Source organism: Nannospalax galili, unplaced genomic scaffold (genome assembly GCF_000622305.1).
Source record: "Nannospalax galili isolate Female #2095 unplaced genomic scaffold, S.galili_v1.0 scaffold620, whole genome shotgun sequence".
NCBI lineage: Eukaryota > Metazoa > Chordata > Mammalia > Rodentia > Spalacidae > Nannospalax > Nannospalax galili.
Genome location: NW_008346824.1, coordinates 175,657 through 193,639, shown reverse-complemented (window position 1 = coordinate 193,639; position 17,983 = coordinate 175,657). Strand labels below are relative to the sequence as shown.

General features: G+C 45.2%; 1 protein-coding gene across 1 annotated transcript in view; it reads left to right on the top strand.

Moving 5' to 3' along the window:
* Oc90 (otoconin 90) overlaps positions 1–17,983 on the top strand; it is a 36,357-nt gene that overhangs the window by 397 nt on the left and 17,977 nt on the right. Inside the window, exons 2-5 of the mRNA XM_029568358.1 lie at positions 2,537–2,629; positions 11,337–11,402; positions 12,695–12,751; positions 15,609–15,783. Coding sequence (XP_029424218.1) covers positions 2,537–2,629; positions 11,337–11,402; positions 12,695–12,751; positions 15,609–15,783 — 391 coding nt within the window. The remainder of the gene's footprint in view (positions 1–2,536; positions 2,630–11,336; positions 11,403–12,694; positions 12,752–15,608; positions 15,784–17,983) is intronic.

The window sequence follows — 17,983 nt, the reverse complement described above, 5'->3', positions numbered from 1 at the left end:
AAGGAGCCCAGCAGGCAACAGAGCTCAATTCCAGCTAATGGGCCTGGTTCCAAGACGCAGTCTAAATATTATGGGATTAGTTGTCAGGAGTAAGCCAGAATTCTACATGTGGCAAATGCACAGCTCAAAGCCTAGGGTGGCCTCCGAATCCCACCCCAGGCATGGGCAGGCCACCCTGAGGGGCCTTGTGATTGAGTTTTAACAGTAATGATGAGAGTCATGCTGTAGTTAGTAGGTTCCTTATTTTGGATCATGTGGCTGACCTGAGCGTTAATCTCCAAGAGGCAAAGACTTAGACTGGATGGCCTCGGTTTGAAGTCTGGTTCTGGTGTGGCTTTCCCTGTGTTTCTGCCTCTTTTAAAGACAATTTGGCAAGTTAAGACTTATTTAAGCCACAGCCTCACCTGGAAAGGGAAGCATGTGACTTTTTTTAAAGTCTTAAAGTGTTATTCCTAGACAGCGAGTGGTGCTTGTTCAGTGGGGCACCTGACACTGACCCAATAAATGCAAGGAATAAAATCCTCAAGTTTATAACATGGTTTAAAATCGTGTTAAGATGTACTTCACATTATATTTGCCGTTTTATTCATTTTCAGTGGACAGTTGCTGTGTGAAGTACGTTAACATTTTTGTAACATCCACTTCCAGAATATCTTTACCTTCCTTAACTGAAACTGTGCAAAACAAAAATCTCCCCATTCTCCTCCCTCTTAACTTATTAAAAAAAAAAAAAAAAAAAAACCTGTTGGCAGAATCAAGGCTATATCCAAGATCAAGTAGCTGTTGCTCATCTGTGTTTAGCAGCCCAGTGTAGACTGAAATACAGAACAGCTCACACCCCTGAGATGTAGATCAGAAGAGGAAAAAAGACTGACCTACTCCTTCATTCCTGAAAGAGAAGCTTCCTCACAAACAAGGGCTGGGGAACAGCATGAAGCCCCTTTCCTAGCTCAGACTATTGAGCCTTTAGCTGAGCTGTGGTTAGCTGCTGCAATTACAACTTCAGATAGCTATTAGCCTGGGAAGATCAACTCTTTCAGCCCTGCAAGAGCTCCCAAGCAGGGGCCTTTACTTCTAGCTGGAAGTCAGGTAACCTGGAAAAGGGGACATTCACCTGCCTAGTGCTCTGAAGATCTCATCTGTCAACTTGTATCCCATGCATATGCCTTCCAATTCAGATATTCTGGCTTTCCCTCATGGGTGTTGATAACAGTAACAATCAAATACAGTAAGTGCCAGGTGATGACTGAATTGGCCAAGGTCCTGTGGCCTCAGTCTTGTGAGTTTGACTTAAAAAGGGTTTCCCAGTCCCTCTGAAAGGCATAAGCTAAAGAAGGTTACAAGTAGAACATTATGCCCAAGGAGAATCAGACAGCAGCATTTACTAGTGTGTGCTAGCTGAGCAAGGATCTTCAAGAACTCATACCTTGCAGCCACTAGAGGCCACGCTGGGGACAACCTCATAGTATACTGATCCTACAGCCTACAAGGTATCCTAAACCTTCCTCCGTACTAAGCCAAGCTCATAGGCAACCATCAGGGTATTGAGGCACTGCCTTTCCCAATGGCAGAATCACATTGGAGAAAAGTGCTTCTTCCTTCAGGTTGACGTGACCCTGCAGTGGGCAGGTGGAGTCTAGTTCTGGTTGCTTTGGGACTTCTACATGGTCCCTTGGCCATGCCATGCACCTTTGTGCAGTATACAACATCTACAACCCTATACAGCTGTTCTGTGTGTGCCACTGGGATAGTCTGGATCTTGCTGCATTATCCATACATTGAAACCATGGTCTAAAGCAGACAATGCAGTCATCCAATCATTTATATTCTCAGGGAGAAAATTATTTTAAAATCCCTCTGATCTCTTCTCTCCCCTCACATTAACTATAGTTATTAAAGTGAAATGTTTGGTGATCTGAATATAAAGAAACTGCAATCAAAATGTGTCAGGGTGCCCGGGCTCTGATCACCTCATTCCTTTGTCCCCAGAACAGACCCTAAGGCATATCCGCTGACATCCTAGGACCACGACAAACCATTCCAAGCTCTCTGAAGCCGTGGAAGGGAACGAAGGCAGCAATGTGCCAGGGAAAGGATTATCCGTTAGGGGGCAGCACCACCATGTGGTCGCCAAATATATTTCTATCTTGAACGATGATAGTAGGTTCAAAGTCAGCTTGCTTGAAGGTGTTAGGATTGCTAGTGTATTGTGATGTGTGGGCAGGGTTTCCTCACTGCATTCCTAAATTCTGAATCCCTGCTCCCTCCCTCAATGCTGTACCCAAAGTAAATGCTTATGGAATAAATGAGGGAGGCCATGATACCACTGCCAGTCCCTCAAGGAATACACAGTTAAGTTTCCATTTTATAGGTAGACAAACTGAGTCTACCTGTAAAACTACTAGTTCATGTTGAAGCTGACAGAAGTCCTTTCAGAGTTTTGGTCTGTGGCACAAAGGAGGCACAAAGCCCTGAGTGGTTCTCGTGTGGGATTTCTGAAAACATCCTTGTCATATTGCACTGACTTCTCTCCCAGGGACCTGTTCCAGTCTGTGCCCACACTGTGTCCCTTGCTGTCCTACAATGATAGTACTTCTCATGGTCTGTATGCTGATGGTCCCTTGTGTTGGTGAGTAACATTATTTGGTACTACACTCTCAGTTTAGCATATAATTATGCATGAGCACTAGCAGGTATTGTCAACTTTCCTCTCACTTCCTCTTCATCCCTCTGCCCAATAAGTGATGGAAATCAAATATCAGTGTTGAGCTATAGATTTAATATAATTGTAATTGTTCAATTTAATGTAATTGAAAACCCTATCCAGGACATTCAGGATGGGAGGTGGAATGAAGAAAGAGGTGGCCCAGAAGCCAGGTGGCTGGCTAGCCAGCTTCCATCACCAGGAAGTGTGGCTCTGCTTCCCTTTGGCTGTTTCCCACCCCCATTTGCTAATCCCTTGAGGCATGTTGACCTTTCTGACATACAGCAGATCCCCCCCACCCGTGGGTACGTATAACACGTAGCATCATGGGCAACCAGTTCCATCTTTACATGCTGAGCCCCGCCACCACCCAAACCTAAGACGCACATACTCTTTGGTAACCATGGTGATGACTTCAAGTTCACTTGGAGCCAGAGCATCTGGCCTACTTCCTACTTGGATTGTTGTTCATTCAAGCATGCGAATCCTCTTCCTTCCTTCGTTGATCCCATCACTCATTGATCTGGCTCTTTTCTCCTTCTCATGTTCAGAGAAGCTCTCAACCCACACACTGCCTCTTAGAGGCTCTGCAGAGTCTCCTCCAAACAGCAGTGATGACAGCACCATTTGAGTGTGATTGTGTATCATGTGTGTTGTCCATGACCAAAGGCACCAGATGGAACAAGAGGTTTGCACCTGGCTCAGAACTTTATAAATTGAGAATAGCAATCTAACCATTTGAGAGAGGTTGCAGAGCCTCACCTACAGACCAAGACCCCCTTCCAAGTCCCACCCAGGGCTTCCCTCTGAGACAGAACTGGCCAGCTGCTTGTTCCCTGGCCTCCATCTTTCCTAAATGCTTTTCCCTGATTAAACACTTGTCATAATTTGAGTTCCCATTAGCAGGGCAGCTGGGGCTCATGTCAACTGTTCGACCCCTTCCTCGGACCTCAATTCAGTGGTCAAGCCCCAATGATGATCTGGGCTCTCCTTGTTTGCAGGAACAGAAAGTGAAATCCTGTACTCTGGTTTTTCCCTCTTTCTTATCTTTTCCTTTTAAATGGGGGTATTTCCCACCAAATCCTATTTTCCTCACTTACTTTTTAAAAATGTACTTTCTAGGGCTGGAGAGATGGCTCAACAGTTAGGAGAATTGACTGCTCTTGCAGAGGACCTGGGTATGGCTCCCAGCACCCACATGGCAGCTAACACTGTCCATAACTCCAGTTCCACCCTCTTCCAACCTCCGTGGGCATTGCACGACATGAATGCACTTACACACATATAGGTAATACACTCATACACATAAAATAAAAAATAAAAATACTTTTTTAAAAACTTATTTTCTTTAGTAAATAGCATTTTCTTTCAAAATAGTCAATTTTGTTTCCCTTCATATGTATAGATATACATATGTATGTAATTTCCTATAAAATTGTGACCAGTAAACATTCTCCTCTGTTCTTGCTTTTGTTGTCTTCTCTATTCATTGGCTGTTATATTTCAGTAACAAAATGATGTCCTTCATGTGAGGAATAGTTTGACAAACTTCTTATAAAAATCTTATTGAGCTTTTGTAATTTTATACTACAGTTCTTAATCAAATTTAGACCCCCTCCCGCATTCATGCCTCTCCATCCTCCCACTGGACCTCATGCATTCTGTCATACATGTTAAGTCCTATCTGGTCAAGCAGGACCCATGCCAACTCAGTTAAACAAGGGCCCAGATGGGAGGAGAGAAATAGGTGGCAGGCTGACCCTAGACAGAATTATTGGAGACTGGTTGCTCCTGAGAGAGGGAGAGCATGCCTTACATATGATCTCTAGATAGGCTGGCTAGAATTTGCACCGAGGGACATCTGGATACAAATGCTTGACTGGAAAGGACTTGAAAAACTTTTTTTATTATGCTCTGAGAGATTTTTTGCTCTCAAACACAAATACCTGTCTTTCAAAAAGTTACAGTCAAAGAAACTTATGTGCACATGCACATATTTGAGTATAGATTTGAAAGTGTTGTGCCATCAGACCCAGTTGTGCAGGATCTGGCCACCACTGAGAGTTACCCACCCATCCAACTCACCAATCCTAGAGTACAAAGGACTGTCCAGAGGTTTCTGCCCAGAGAAGTGGGAACAATGTGTTAGTCTATGCCTCCTGAGAAACAGGCCAAGGCCATATGGAGGGCACAAAAGTTTCATTAGAGGAAATATGAGAAGTGAAGTAAGAAAAAAAACAAGAAAGGCCAGCTTTTCAGCAGGGGAGAGTGGGAGAGCCAGCGCACACGGTCTGGGCTGCAGCTGGCCTGAAGACAATCTGGAGACCGTCCAGGAAGAGACACTTAAGGAGCCATGTGTCCCCAGGAATCTGGCCCATGGTGGTATATCTGCCTGCTCTGTCTTGGGCTAGAAGGAAAAACAGAGAGCGTGGAGATGCAGGAGATGAGGCCTCTCTGCAGATGCCACAAGAATGCAGTCACAGGGCCCACAGCCAGCTGCGTTTCTTTCTATACTCTGGGAGATGCCGTCATCCTACATCTGCCCGTCATCCTACATCTGCCCTGGGGTCATCTGAGTCAAATTTCAAAATGGTTCATGCATCATGTTAGCTTTTCATTGCTGGGGAAAAGCACCTGGGAAACCTTTCTGATGCCTGGTTTCAGAGGGCTCAGTCCATGCTTAGTTGGGCCCATCATTTTAGGCCTATGATAAGCAGAAGTATATGATAGAGGAAGCTGCTCACTGCACAGCAGCCAGGAAGCAGAGACAGAAGGGTCAGGGACCCAGTGTTCCCTTCCTGGGCATACCCCTAATAACCTACTTCCTTCATTCCTACACTCTTCCTCAAGTTTCTACCACATCTTAAGAGCACAGTTAGCTGAAGAACAAGTCTTCAGCTAGTGAGGCTTTGGGGAACAATCCAGATCCAAACAACATGTGTTGACAGCAAGAGACGTCTCAGTGAATAAGGAGGTCCCTCCTGCTATTTCCTTGACTATGTTTGCTCCCTCATGGCCCTCTTTTTCACTCTAGATGGCTCATAACCTTCAAGGATATGAGTGAGTGGTGGCTTGGCAGTCAGCACTGAGTTAAGAGAAAACTTACTGAGCCTTCCGCCTGGCCTTCCACTCAGGAGCTCTGCATGGAGTTTACTCCACTGCCCCATCCACGCTGGGTTCCCATTTCCATTAACCTCTGTGGGTGCTAATTTTCCATCACATCTGAGAAAGGTACTGAGCAGAAAGGTGAGCTCAGGGAATTCCTGCTTGACCTTTTGTGTAGAACACTTAATACTATAAATCCTACTCAAAATTTTTCCTACATCATTCCATTCCCTAGAAATCAACTAACTTTGCTTACAGTTCACTACATGAGGATCCTGTGATTCTGGTAGACCACCACTCATTGGCCATTTGATGATGGTGCTCAACTATTGTGTGTTCATTCATTTAACAAATAGCAAAGGGCCTGTATTCGCTTTTTCCTCTACATGACATCTATATATACATCTATTACATACATCATTGTACTTGCAATTGTAAGTCCCCATTATAAAGAGGAGCATCAACCACTGTGTCCACCTGGTCAGGAAGGGCTCCTTGAATTTCAAATAGAACTATAACATGTGAATAAAGCTCAGTAAGGCAAGGTCAGCAGGCCTAGAGGAGGCGCCCTAGGTCCAGGGCACAGCACAAACAAAGACAGGTGGCAGAGTGACCTTTGGTATCTTGGGCCAGAAGCTTCTCAGCACTGCAGGGATATAAAATACAAGGTAGGGGGTGGTGGGGCAGAGGCAGCTGGGACCAGATCAGGCAAAGCCTGACACAGTGCTATCTCCTTGCCCTCTCAGTTTCACTGTCTCTAAAGTGTTAATGATAACATCTGCCCCGCCACCCTGGGGCAGTTAGACAACATGATGCTGACAAACTATAGCACCAGCTCTGCTCCTGACAGGACCACCCCTGCCCAGCTCACCTGAATCAGAAGCAATAATTCTGTTCCACCTCTGATCTTGTACCCATGTCCTACCTCCCCATATGCCTGCCTCACCTCTGGCTGCAGTTGGTTCATGATCTAAATCAGTTTCTGGGACAAACAATTTAGAATCCAGAATGGCTTCTTAAGCCATTAATGCAATTGTGTGGGCATAAGTATCTGCAAGGTAAGCAGAGTGGGGAGAGCATGTACCTTACTGACCTGCATGAGCAATGAGCCACCTGCCACCCTACAGGAAGGAAGGCGACTTTCCTTTGCAGAGGACACAGGGAAGTCATTATCAAGGAGCATCAATATTTTACATTCCTGCTGAAGTAAGCAGCACGTTAGTCAATTGTGCCAAATGCAAAATATGCTGGGTGGCCTCCTGTGGTGGCACATGCCTTTAACGCCAGCACTTGGAAGGCAGAGGCAGGCAGCTCTCTCTGAAGCCAGCCTGATCTACATAGTGAGCTCCAGGCCAGCTAGGGCTACAGGAAGACCCTGCCTCTGAAAAAATATAGTGCTGAGTGATTGCAAAGGCTCTTGGACAAGGGCGGAAACAGAACTGAAGCCCTGACCACCTCTCCTGGCCAGAGGGTCTGTATTTTACAGGACACTGTCCCCTTAAAGCCCATCATTTCCAGGCAGGAAGGACTTTATTCTTCATGAGAACCACTGGAATGATTTGGAAGACAGAAGCTCTGCTGCTGTCTGAAGATCCCAAATAGATAGCTGACTCACAGCCCAGCTGCTCTGTGCCCTCCATGGGCCCTGCACTCACTCAAAGCAAAGTACCTTCCTTCACCCCCTAAACTGAAGGTACCTCACATGCCTATTTTCTTGAGATTATACAACGTATTGTTTTAAATTTGAACCAGTAGTTTAAAACTGGAAGATTTCATTATACAAACAGTTCCCACTGCAGCAAAATTTGAAAGATTCAAGTCTTGGTTCTCATTCTCCACAGCCTGGGGCTGAATCACAGTTGGCTCTCTCTCCGTGACCCACAACTCTTTACTTCTCCACAGTCCTCACTCTTCTCTAATGATGCCCAGCCCCAAGCTTGCTCCTCTCATTTCCTTCCCCACCTGGCCCTGGAAAGACATGTATTTACAGCTTTGGGTCACAGTGAGGGCCCCCATCTTCTCTGCCCTGGGTGAGTAGTTAGCACAGATCTGTTACGTTCTGGGCCTGCTACCTGTCTTCCTCCAAGTGTGTCTTCACAGTTTTCCCCATTCAGCCACCATGGATGTTCAGTGAGCACTAGGCCTTGGGACAGTGGCCATGAGGAGGCTCCTACCCCAAGAGGTCCACAGTTTCATAGGAAAGACAGATATGGAACAAGACCTTGAGACTCAGCATGGGAGGACTGTGGTAGACGCCACTAGAGGTAGGGCACGGAGGGCCAATGGAACAGAGATGGGCAAATAATCCAGAGTCCCCCAGGATCAGGGGACAAAGAAGTGCTGTCCAAACTGTGCCCATGTGATGAGCATGGTTAGCCAGGCTGAATCTGGGTCAAGGCTTTCTAACAGAGGCCTTGCCCTGTGCAAATGTCCAGGAGAATGGAAGGCAAATCTGCACAGTTAGAGTCTATAGCCAAAGGGTCCCAGCTGTACCAGCCTGGTGGTTCCCCAAATATAGCACAGAGTTTCCTCATTGCCCAGATCTTCTTCAGGCAACCCCCATGGACCCAGAGATGCTTACCTGATACAGATAAGCCATAATTGGTCCCTGTTTTTCTCTCAGCATGTGTCAGCAAAAGAACAGGCAGAAAACTGAGGATGCCTACCCTTTGCTCTGGCAAGGCCCAAGGGGACCCATTAGCTCCAGCTCCATCCTGACAACCAGGAGGTCTAAGAAGGCTGCATAGGGCACAGCAGATTTGGGATCTGGACCGGGTACTCTGTCAATTAGGCTTTTAGGAATAATCTAAAAGGAATAATCTTTATCAGAAAACAGTGGAAACAGCAGCTTTCAAATACTAGTCAAAGGGATAACAAGAGAGGAGGGCCATCTGGGCATAGTGGCGCACACCTCTAACTTCAGCTACTCAGAAGCCTAAATAGAAGGATTTCAAGCACAAAGCCAGTCTCAACAACCTTGAAATAACAGGGGGCTGAAGATGTAATTCAGGGGTACAGTACTTGCCTGGTATGTGTCGTGCCTTGAGTTTGATCCCCAGCACTGTAAGACAGAGATTAAGAGAGAGACAGAGAAACAGAGCCTTTCTCTTTTAGTTGGTGGTACTTTTGTATAACATACATACACCCTCAATGTATGTTGCACAACATACATACACCCCACTAACTGGGGTACTACTGGCATCCAGTAAGCAGAGGACTGGAATGCTGCTTATACATCCTACACGCACAAGGCAATGCTACGCCAACACTGAACACTTCCCAACCCTCAGTGCTAAGCAAGGAAGGCTGAGAAACCTTTTCCAAGCCTAAAATCAAGTCCAGGGCCATTCAGGGGCATCTTCCTGAACGGAAATCTTAAATATTTCTTCAAGGGTTGACTCATATGGCTTTCAGATGGATGAAGTTTCCGAACAGAGACAGACTAGTAGGCCTGACTGCATAGCTGTCAGCTTAATGAAGAAAGACAAAAACCTTTTGACAGAGGCTAGAGAGATGGTTCAGCGGTTAAGAGCATGTACTGCTCTTATAGGGGACCTGAGTTCATGTCCCGGTGCCCAAGTAGGGCAGCTCACAACTGCTTGCAACTCCAGTTCCAGGGGCTCTGATGCCTCTGGACTCCGTGGGCATTTCTACTCATGTGCACATACCTACACACAGATACCACACATACACATAATTAAAAAAATCCTGTGACAGATTTCAGATGACCCACGTGCTTTATATTATTGAAGCAAAGTTTGAACAGGAACCTTTTTATTCATTTATTTATTTTTATTATTCCAAAGAGAGGCAACTTTTGACAGATTTTTCCAGAAATAACTTGAAGCAAGTTACATAAAAAAAATATACAATCTGTTTAAGGTTGGGGGTGCGGATAGGAATAAGAAGCCAAAGACCAAAGGATTTGCCAATACGGGGTCAACTTTGGTGGAATAATAAAGGTTTCCATTAGCTCTGTTCTTATTTTTAGAAAATCTTAACAAGTTTATTAGGCTTGGTAACAGAGCATGGGGGTGGTAGTTATTTACAGAAGAGTGGGCACCCCCCATTTATGGCTGCACTGGAAAGTCCACACTCAAATATAGATCCTGTGGCTTCCTGACAGCTGCACAAAATGGTGAGAGAGGTGCCTCATGGCATTCTTAGCTTATATAGCCTTAGACCCTCCCCCACATGCAGCTAAGGCTGACTGATTGGGTGGGAGGGGTAACTGACTTCCCCCTCAATTCCTTAATGAGCGTGGGAAGAATGTATGACTATAGCTTGCCTGCATAGTGGTCAGAGGACACTTCCAGTTAACACTCCACCCCTTCCTCTGGCTCTTACATTCTTCCTGCCAACCTCTTCTGCAAAAGTCCTTGAGCCTTGGAGGGGGTGGTAGGTGTGGGATGATCTTCCTCCCATTGTGGCAAGACACTGAACTTTCAGGTCTCTGCATCGTCAGTTTCCATGGGCTGTTGGCCTATTTTAGTGGGGTTCCACCTACTATAAAAACACAAACAGCAAGAAGCAAGAACATGTAAAGAGTGGCTGCTATAATAACTTAACCTATGGGTGTAAACACAAATGCTTGGATCGTACTTTAGCAGGTGCATCACATCCACCTAACAAAACAATTGCAGTGGCTTCCCACTGGGGCCTATATCTTCCCCTGCCGTGGGGGTTTGGCCCGGTCTACAGTACCAGATGTGTGTTCCACTTCTAGGAGCAGGCATTATATCCAAACGAAAATTTGTTGGTTGTACATACACTAGATGTTCCACTATTGCACCAGCTGGAACATTTTGTTTAGCGTGAACACTTTTGAGGATAGGTCTGTAGACAATCACATTCCATCTGTTACCCCTGCTGACCCTGCTGACTCTGTGTGCCTGCCATGATGAAGGATTGCTGATGTGGTGACCACCCCATTCTCTCCAGGCAACCTGGTTCAAGGTGAGGCTTCTAGATCAGCTTCAAAATCAGCTGAAGAGTTTGTGAAAAAGGAGTGAATCCTCTAGACTGGTTGGATCAGACCTGAGTAAGAGCTCAGGGATCAAAATGTTTACTGAGCCTGTATCCCAGGTGATGTGCATTCTAATAGATAGGGAGCAACCCCTATCCTGTTACAAACTCTTTGAGAACTGAGGTTTCTTCCACTTCTTTCTGCTAGCGATTTCCCTCAGGAAGCCCTCACACAACTTGGTATCTAAATAACGCTGTATCTTTTCATATAATGACAGTTAACAGGTCTCTCTCTCTCTCTCTCTCTCTCTCTCTCTCTTTCTCCAAGTAGACTGCCAACCGTTAGATAACACCACAGCTAGCCCGACTACCCCTTTATCCCTTTATGTGCTGAGCTCTATGTAGATTGAGTACAGTGTAGGCAGGTGTTTGAAACACATTCATGGGATTAACTTTGGCACATCCTCATTGTCTCCCTGGCCGTCACCTCTCAGCCTTAGCCCACTGAGGTGTGGTGGAGTGTTAGTGCTAACTCTGTTCTATCTCTCTGACTTACTTACAGGAGGCCATGCTTTGGATACCCCACACCTTCCACAGGAGTTGCCTCCAGGACTGTCAAAAAATATCAGTAAGAATCTTTTGGACTTTCCCTGGAAGCCTGGCAGAAAATTATTTAGGATACTGGCAGAGAAAATAATCTTTTTGAACATAGCCTAGGGCCCTTACTGCTGTGGCACTTGAAAGTAGTGGTTCAGATGGTACCCAAAAGTATCTCTCCAGCCTCTCACTTGGTGTCTTGATGCTCCAGTGGTCTCTAATTTGAGACAGAGGCCAATGGAAATGAGAAATCAGAAAGGTAAGTAAATGGGTTGATTGTGAGGGTTAATGTGGGAACTCCCTCTCCTCTTCAAACCACAGTCTAAGCTTCCTGGTAGGAATGAGATGGATGACACGTTGTAGAGCTCTGGTTCAATGTTTGTTCCTTGGGGAAAGGACCTGGTGATGGATTATAAAGATTTGTGAGGTGGGTCTCTATATGGACATGGCTAGAAAACATAATGCAGAGAGACCCAGCTAGTTTTGCCTTCCTGGATGTAGAGCTCATTTCCAAGCCTTCAGAGAAGGGAATTGAGGGTTAGAGCTCAGTGGTAGAGTGTTTGCCTAGTGTGGGCAAAGTCATGGGTTCAATCCATTCAGAGAGAGGCTTAGGGTGGAAGCTGAGTCAACCAAGTCATTTCTCCCTGAGTGATAAGTCCTGAAGTCGTCTGTCAACAAGTGACATGCTCCTGTAGGAAGTGCAATACCTACCAAATGTTTTAGAGTAGATATTTTGATTTGTACACTGCACCAGGCATAGCATGATCAAGGCTAGCAAGCACAGCTCACCAGCAGGGCACATTAGCCACACCTCTCCAGCAGGATAAGCCTTTGTGTAGTCTACACAGCAGTTAAGGGTACTATGAGTATCAGTTCAAAGATAGGGGGATTGGGGCTTACTTGGAGCAGCCACATAGCCACAAACCAAGCCTGGACCAGAGGCTGCATTCTCTGTAGGAGTTAGTATGTCTAGTTAAGAATTCATACACATAGTGGGATGTATGCAGTTATTACAGTAATAGTGACCCACGATGATGACTTCTTACCATGCGTTGACCCTCGATAGCTCTTCCTAGTTCAGATACACATTGCCACCCAGGGGTCATTCTTTTTCCTTTTAAATCATCAAGCAATGTTGCCTAGGATCATTATTCACATTTCCTCTTTATGGAGTTTCCATGGCAACCCGGGTTAGAATAAAATTAACTTCAGGTCAAATTTGTCCTTAGTAAAGAAGAAAAGGTATGACCTCTCTGAATAGGGAGTAGGGAAAAAGGACCAAATCAAGACTTTTATAATTCATTTTCTCTTTCTCTGACTTAGATATCACATTCTTCAATGGAGTGTTTAAAAATGTGGAAAGTGTGGCTGAAATTTTTGGTAAGTGAAATCTGAAATTGCTTTTATTCCACCAAGTGTCGTGGGTAGAATAGGTGTAGGAATTCTGAGGAAGATCTCTAGGGCCTTGCTTCCTGCCTTTGCGCTTGCTCGCCCAACTCCCAGCCAACTGCCAATAGTGTAACTGGGTTCCTGTGAGGGCAGCCATGCTGTGTAGGGCAACTCACAAAGTGCCTTCATCTTCTTTACTTTTCCTTATCCTGACTACAAATTTACTAGGAAAGGAAGGACATCCCCATTGTACCAATAAGGACACTGAACCTAAAAGAGTTAAGAAGCTTGTTCAAGATTGCAGGGCTAGAAGGGAGACATTCTGTGGGCCCAGAGTTTATACCCCTATGCTAATGTGGTTTGATTTTCTCTGGCCAACTAGCAAATCTATGTGAATGTGAAGAGTTTCAAAGGTTGTCAAGCATTCCATGTACGAGTTACACATCAGTTATATAGCAACTGGGTCACCATGAATGTTACTACCATCAACTTTGAACTCCACTGTGATTGGCCTGGACAGAGACACTGCCACCTGCTTTTGGCTTTAGAAGAGGCTGGGCCTGATGCCCATGGCTAAATGAAGGTGCCCTGGAGGTCACTGAATGAAAATACATGTCTATGTAAGCATGTACATCCTTGCAAACTTTAGAAAGGTTTTTTTCCCACTAGCATTGAATCAGTCTTCACTTTTCTGGTGAGACGTCATGGAACAATATGAGAAGGGAAGTCTGAACGAGGTGAGAAGAAACTAGAATAGACAAATGGATCCAGTGCTCACAGACCACACCTCATTCCCCTAATTCCTCCTGTGACTCTGTGCACTAACAAGCAGAGTGGGGTCACCTCCTTCAGCATGGAATGGTCCTTGTGACCGCCGGGGACAGCCACAGGACCAGAATGGATTACCACAAAGTAATCATAAACCGGGGACCCAGCGCTTTCATGCACACAGCACCAGCAGCTCTGCTTTTATTATCATCCTTGTGAGAACCGTAGTCACATATTTACAGAACTGAACGATAATAAGATGGCTTCTCACACTCATGAGAACCACAGTCAAATGTTTGCAGAATACTGAATAACAATAATATATGACTTGAATATAACAATTCAGCAAAATAAGATGAGCACAGCAGCATTATGTCCAGGCTATGTGTATTTAGGAGGTCAACATGTTCCATAAGAAACTAGAGGGGAAAACCGGCACTCTGGAGATCTCTCCCCAGCAAGCATTCTTGCATAAACTTTCTCATGAGACATAAAGCTCTCTAGACATACATGCTCAAAGTTTAGCTTAATTCATCAAGCATATTTGTAAAGCCATAGGAACACTATTTCCTAGTCCTTTTCAGATTCTCTCCCCAGAAAGGCAGAGGATGAGGATGCTGAGCCTGGCGTCTGAAGTAGAAACAAGCAGTACTCTCTCCTTGCCGTGTCGTTTGCTATATGCTTTAAGGTGGATCATTATTCTTGATTGGTCCCTTGGGCATGTCTTCAACCTTTTGTGTCTTTGCCTGTGAAGTGGGGGCAGAATAGTACCCACCAGGTAGGGTTCATGTGAAGCTGGTAACATAACAGATAAATGTAATACATCATGTAGTCAATCAATTTGAACTATTGTGCTAAAACTATCTAGTGCAGCTTCTGATACACAGTAGGTGTTCAAATACTATGTATTTATCTGCATTTCCTTCCTACACTGTCTTATAATTTTATAGTGTCATGCCCATGCACCTACAGAGTCATTCAGCAAACTTGTAAATCCACAGCGAATAAAGATGTTGCATTATCTCATACCGAAGACGGTCTGAAGATACCAGGATAGGTGTAGCCTCTCCACACAGGTAGCAGAGCCCCAGGCTTGCTCTGTCTTATTCCACTGCTGTCCTCACTGACATAATGGTTTTCAGTGTTAGGTGTGGGGCTTTACAGTTGCAATGCCGTTGCTACAGTTCTAGACAGCATATCCACATACAAGGAAGGAGAAAGATGTAGTTCAAAAGGAACTTCTTTTCTGTTTCTCTTTTCTTTTTCTTCATGTGCATGTGTGTGTGTGTGTGTGTTGTGCATACATGTATGCATACATATTGGCATGTGTGTGGATGCCCATGTGCATTTGGGTGCACTTGTGTGGATGTGTCTGTGGATGTCTGAAATCTTCTTCAATTGCTCTCAACTTTATTTGAGGCAGGATCTCCCAGTTAAACCCAGAGTTCAGCAATAGGGCCAGTCTCGCTAGTCAGCTTGCTCTGGGGATCTCCTGTTTCTATTTCTGAAACTGGAATTACAGGGGTTGCCATGCCCAACTGGCATTTCTGTAGATTCTGAGGATCAGAAGTCCCATCCTCTTACTTGCCCAGCAAACACTTTAAAAACTGAGCCATCGCCCCAGCTCTGTAGGGTCTTATTACATGCCTTTGCTGCCTTATTAGGAAAAAATATTTTCAGAAGCCTTTAGCAGACTTTCTCCTAAGTCTTTCAGCCAGACCTGGGTTCTGTGCTCTGCCACAGCCCAGTTATTTGCATAGAAACATGGAATTACCATGACCAACTGAGAATTGCTGTGGAATATCCTCGGAAATGTGGGGAACAGGCTCACCTTCCCTGAGAACTTTTCAGTTTTATGAGTAAGGAAGAAGTAAATATCTATTAGGTGGGTGTAATCAATGACACTGGCTATGCACCTGTTTCCTTTTGATTGACAACAGTCCAAGTACACAGTAAGTAGGTGCTGACTACGATGATGACGTCCCACCAACCAGGGATGTAGGAAGTTCAGGGACCAGAGCGCCTCCTGGTCTCAGCTTCCCAGTGCCCACCAGCCTTTTCTCTCTGTCCACCCATACAGACTGCCTGGGCTCCCACTTTACCTGGCTTCAGGCTGTCTTCACCAATTTCCCTCTCCTTCTCCAATTTGTGAATGGGATGAAGTGTGTGGCTGGTCTCTGCCCCCGGGACTTTGAAGACTACGGCTGTGCCTGCAGGTTTGAGATGGAAGGGCTGCCTGTGGATGAGTCTGACAGGTGAGTAGGAACCTCAGGTGAGTTCATGGCAGCCAAGTGACACCTTGGACAGAACAAATATGGACAATGAGCTGGAGTAGAGGCTCAGAAAAGATCTAGTTCTGCTACCTTCTGGAGGGTAACTGGCATGCCTCTTCACAGCGCAGTGATCAGCTCTTGCTGTAGGCCATTACCAAGAGCCTCATGGCCACTATGCAAAGCCACACTGCAGGGCTGCTCCAAGTTTAGGGCCCCTTGCATCAAAATCACCTAGCTTCTTGTCACAATGCAGATTCCTGAGACCCAATGCAGACCTATTGTGTCAGGATGCCTTTAAGTGGAGTCTGGAAACCTGGGTTTTAAACAAGCTACCCATGTAAGTTTTCTGCATAAATATAACTTGAAGATTATGTTTTACTCAGAGAAGTTCTATTCACCAAAGGAAAAGTAACTATGAAGGTTTTCATTCAAACTTCAACAAACATAAACCAAAGGACAATCCATGTGTACTGTCCTTAAGATAATCAGAACATTATCCATGCCTTAAAGATTTAAATACCTAAAGGAAGGATTCATTCATTCATCACTAGTAAGAACTATAAGAAAATATAAGTGACTACTAAAGATGGACTCCATCCCTGTGGACAGGGGAATGCACACTGAAACCAACAACCAAGATTGACAATAACATTTGAAGCCTAATAGCAAACCTAGCAAGGATTTGGCCAACAGGTATGGGGATAGGAGATCAACTGGGCTATTGGCCAATTTGGAAACTTTGTTGCTATGTGTGCAAAGTTTAAGGCATATTACCTAGAAGGCAGTGATTCCCTTTCTTGGCTCCTACTTGGCTGTCTAAGTTACTTGTCTTTGTTCCCCCTTCTTTACCTTTAAAATATTCCGAATAGTAATACCTACTTCACAGAGTCACTGTTTAGGATTAAATGACTCAATTTAAGTTGAAGGCACTGCAACTAAGCCTGGTTCTAAAGTATCCCAGCGTATCAGCCACCACAGAAGCAGGCCTGGGGCAGCGGCTGTGGGGGTGAGTAGCATCTTAACCAGGTAGCTGCAGGAGAATCAATCTGACAGCAGCAGCTACGGCAAAGCAAGGGCAGTCCTACTGCAGCAGAAATAACGGTGGCTGTGCCCACAGCAGTAGCAGAGAGACAGAAGCCAAATGGAAACAGGAAGTTGAAGCCGATCTCAACTCTGCTCCGTGATGGGCGCCCCACGCTACTAGCATTACCCTTGGCCCTAAATCCAGTGCATGTGTTTTCACCCATTCCTTGTCAGGGAAGACAAAAAGGGAATCTTCATATTAGGCAGCCCATACCTGCCCTGGCAATTCTTCTTAAGGACATCCTCTTTGGTTGCCTTGACTCCCATGGACCACGGCAATCCCTCTATAAACCTCTGGACTTCTCTTGTACCTGATACCCAGGTGAGAGTGAGTGCACAGGATCTATCGCCAATCCACTCAGTCTCCTGTAAGGAGAGAGTGCCCTGTACCCTTTCTCTGCACTCCCAGAACTAACTACAGCACTGACTGAATAGGTGATCAACCTCCAACTCCTTTTCAGAGATTAAAAATAAACTAATTGAAAAGTGATACATTCTTGGTTGACAAAGAATAATGACCTTGCAGTTAAGCAGTAAATCATTCCTACCTCCAAACTGCAGGAGAGGATACAAGCTGCCTTTGGAGCAAAGGGGAGTGTTTTCTATTTTAGGGATCAGGGACACAGGGGTGGGAATGGGCTGGTTTTACAGGGTATATGAGACTAAGGTCACTTCTGGAAACGTTCTTTCCTTTCAGGTCCTCTATTACTGCTTCCTTTAATACTTCTAACAGCCAAGAGGCCTAGAAGTCAAAGAAAGGAAGGATTCATTCATTCATCACTGTCTCCTACCCTGAAGGAATAATCAAATACCAGCATCTTCACTCTGGTAGAATGGTGGGCGGGGCACAACTCCAGTTACTGCATACATTTTAATCAATGGGCGTGTGGATTTCCAAAACTTCTGTAGGACAGATTGTTTCTACCTTGAACTTGCACAGTAGATTCCCCAAAATAATTCTAGTGTTTATTGAGTACCTATTAGGAGGTGAGGTCTAGACAGGAATTTCCTTCCTTCTTTCCTTCCTTCCTTCCTTCCTTCCTCCCTCCCTCCCTCCCTTCCTTCCTCCCTCCCTTCTGTCCTTCCTTCCTTCCTTTCT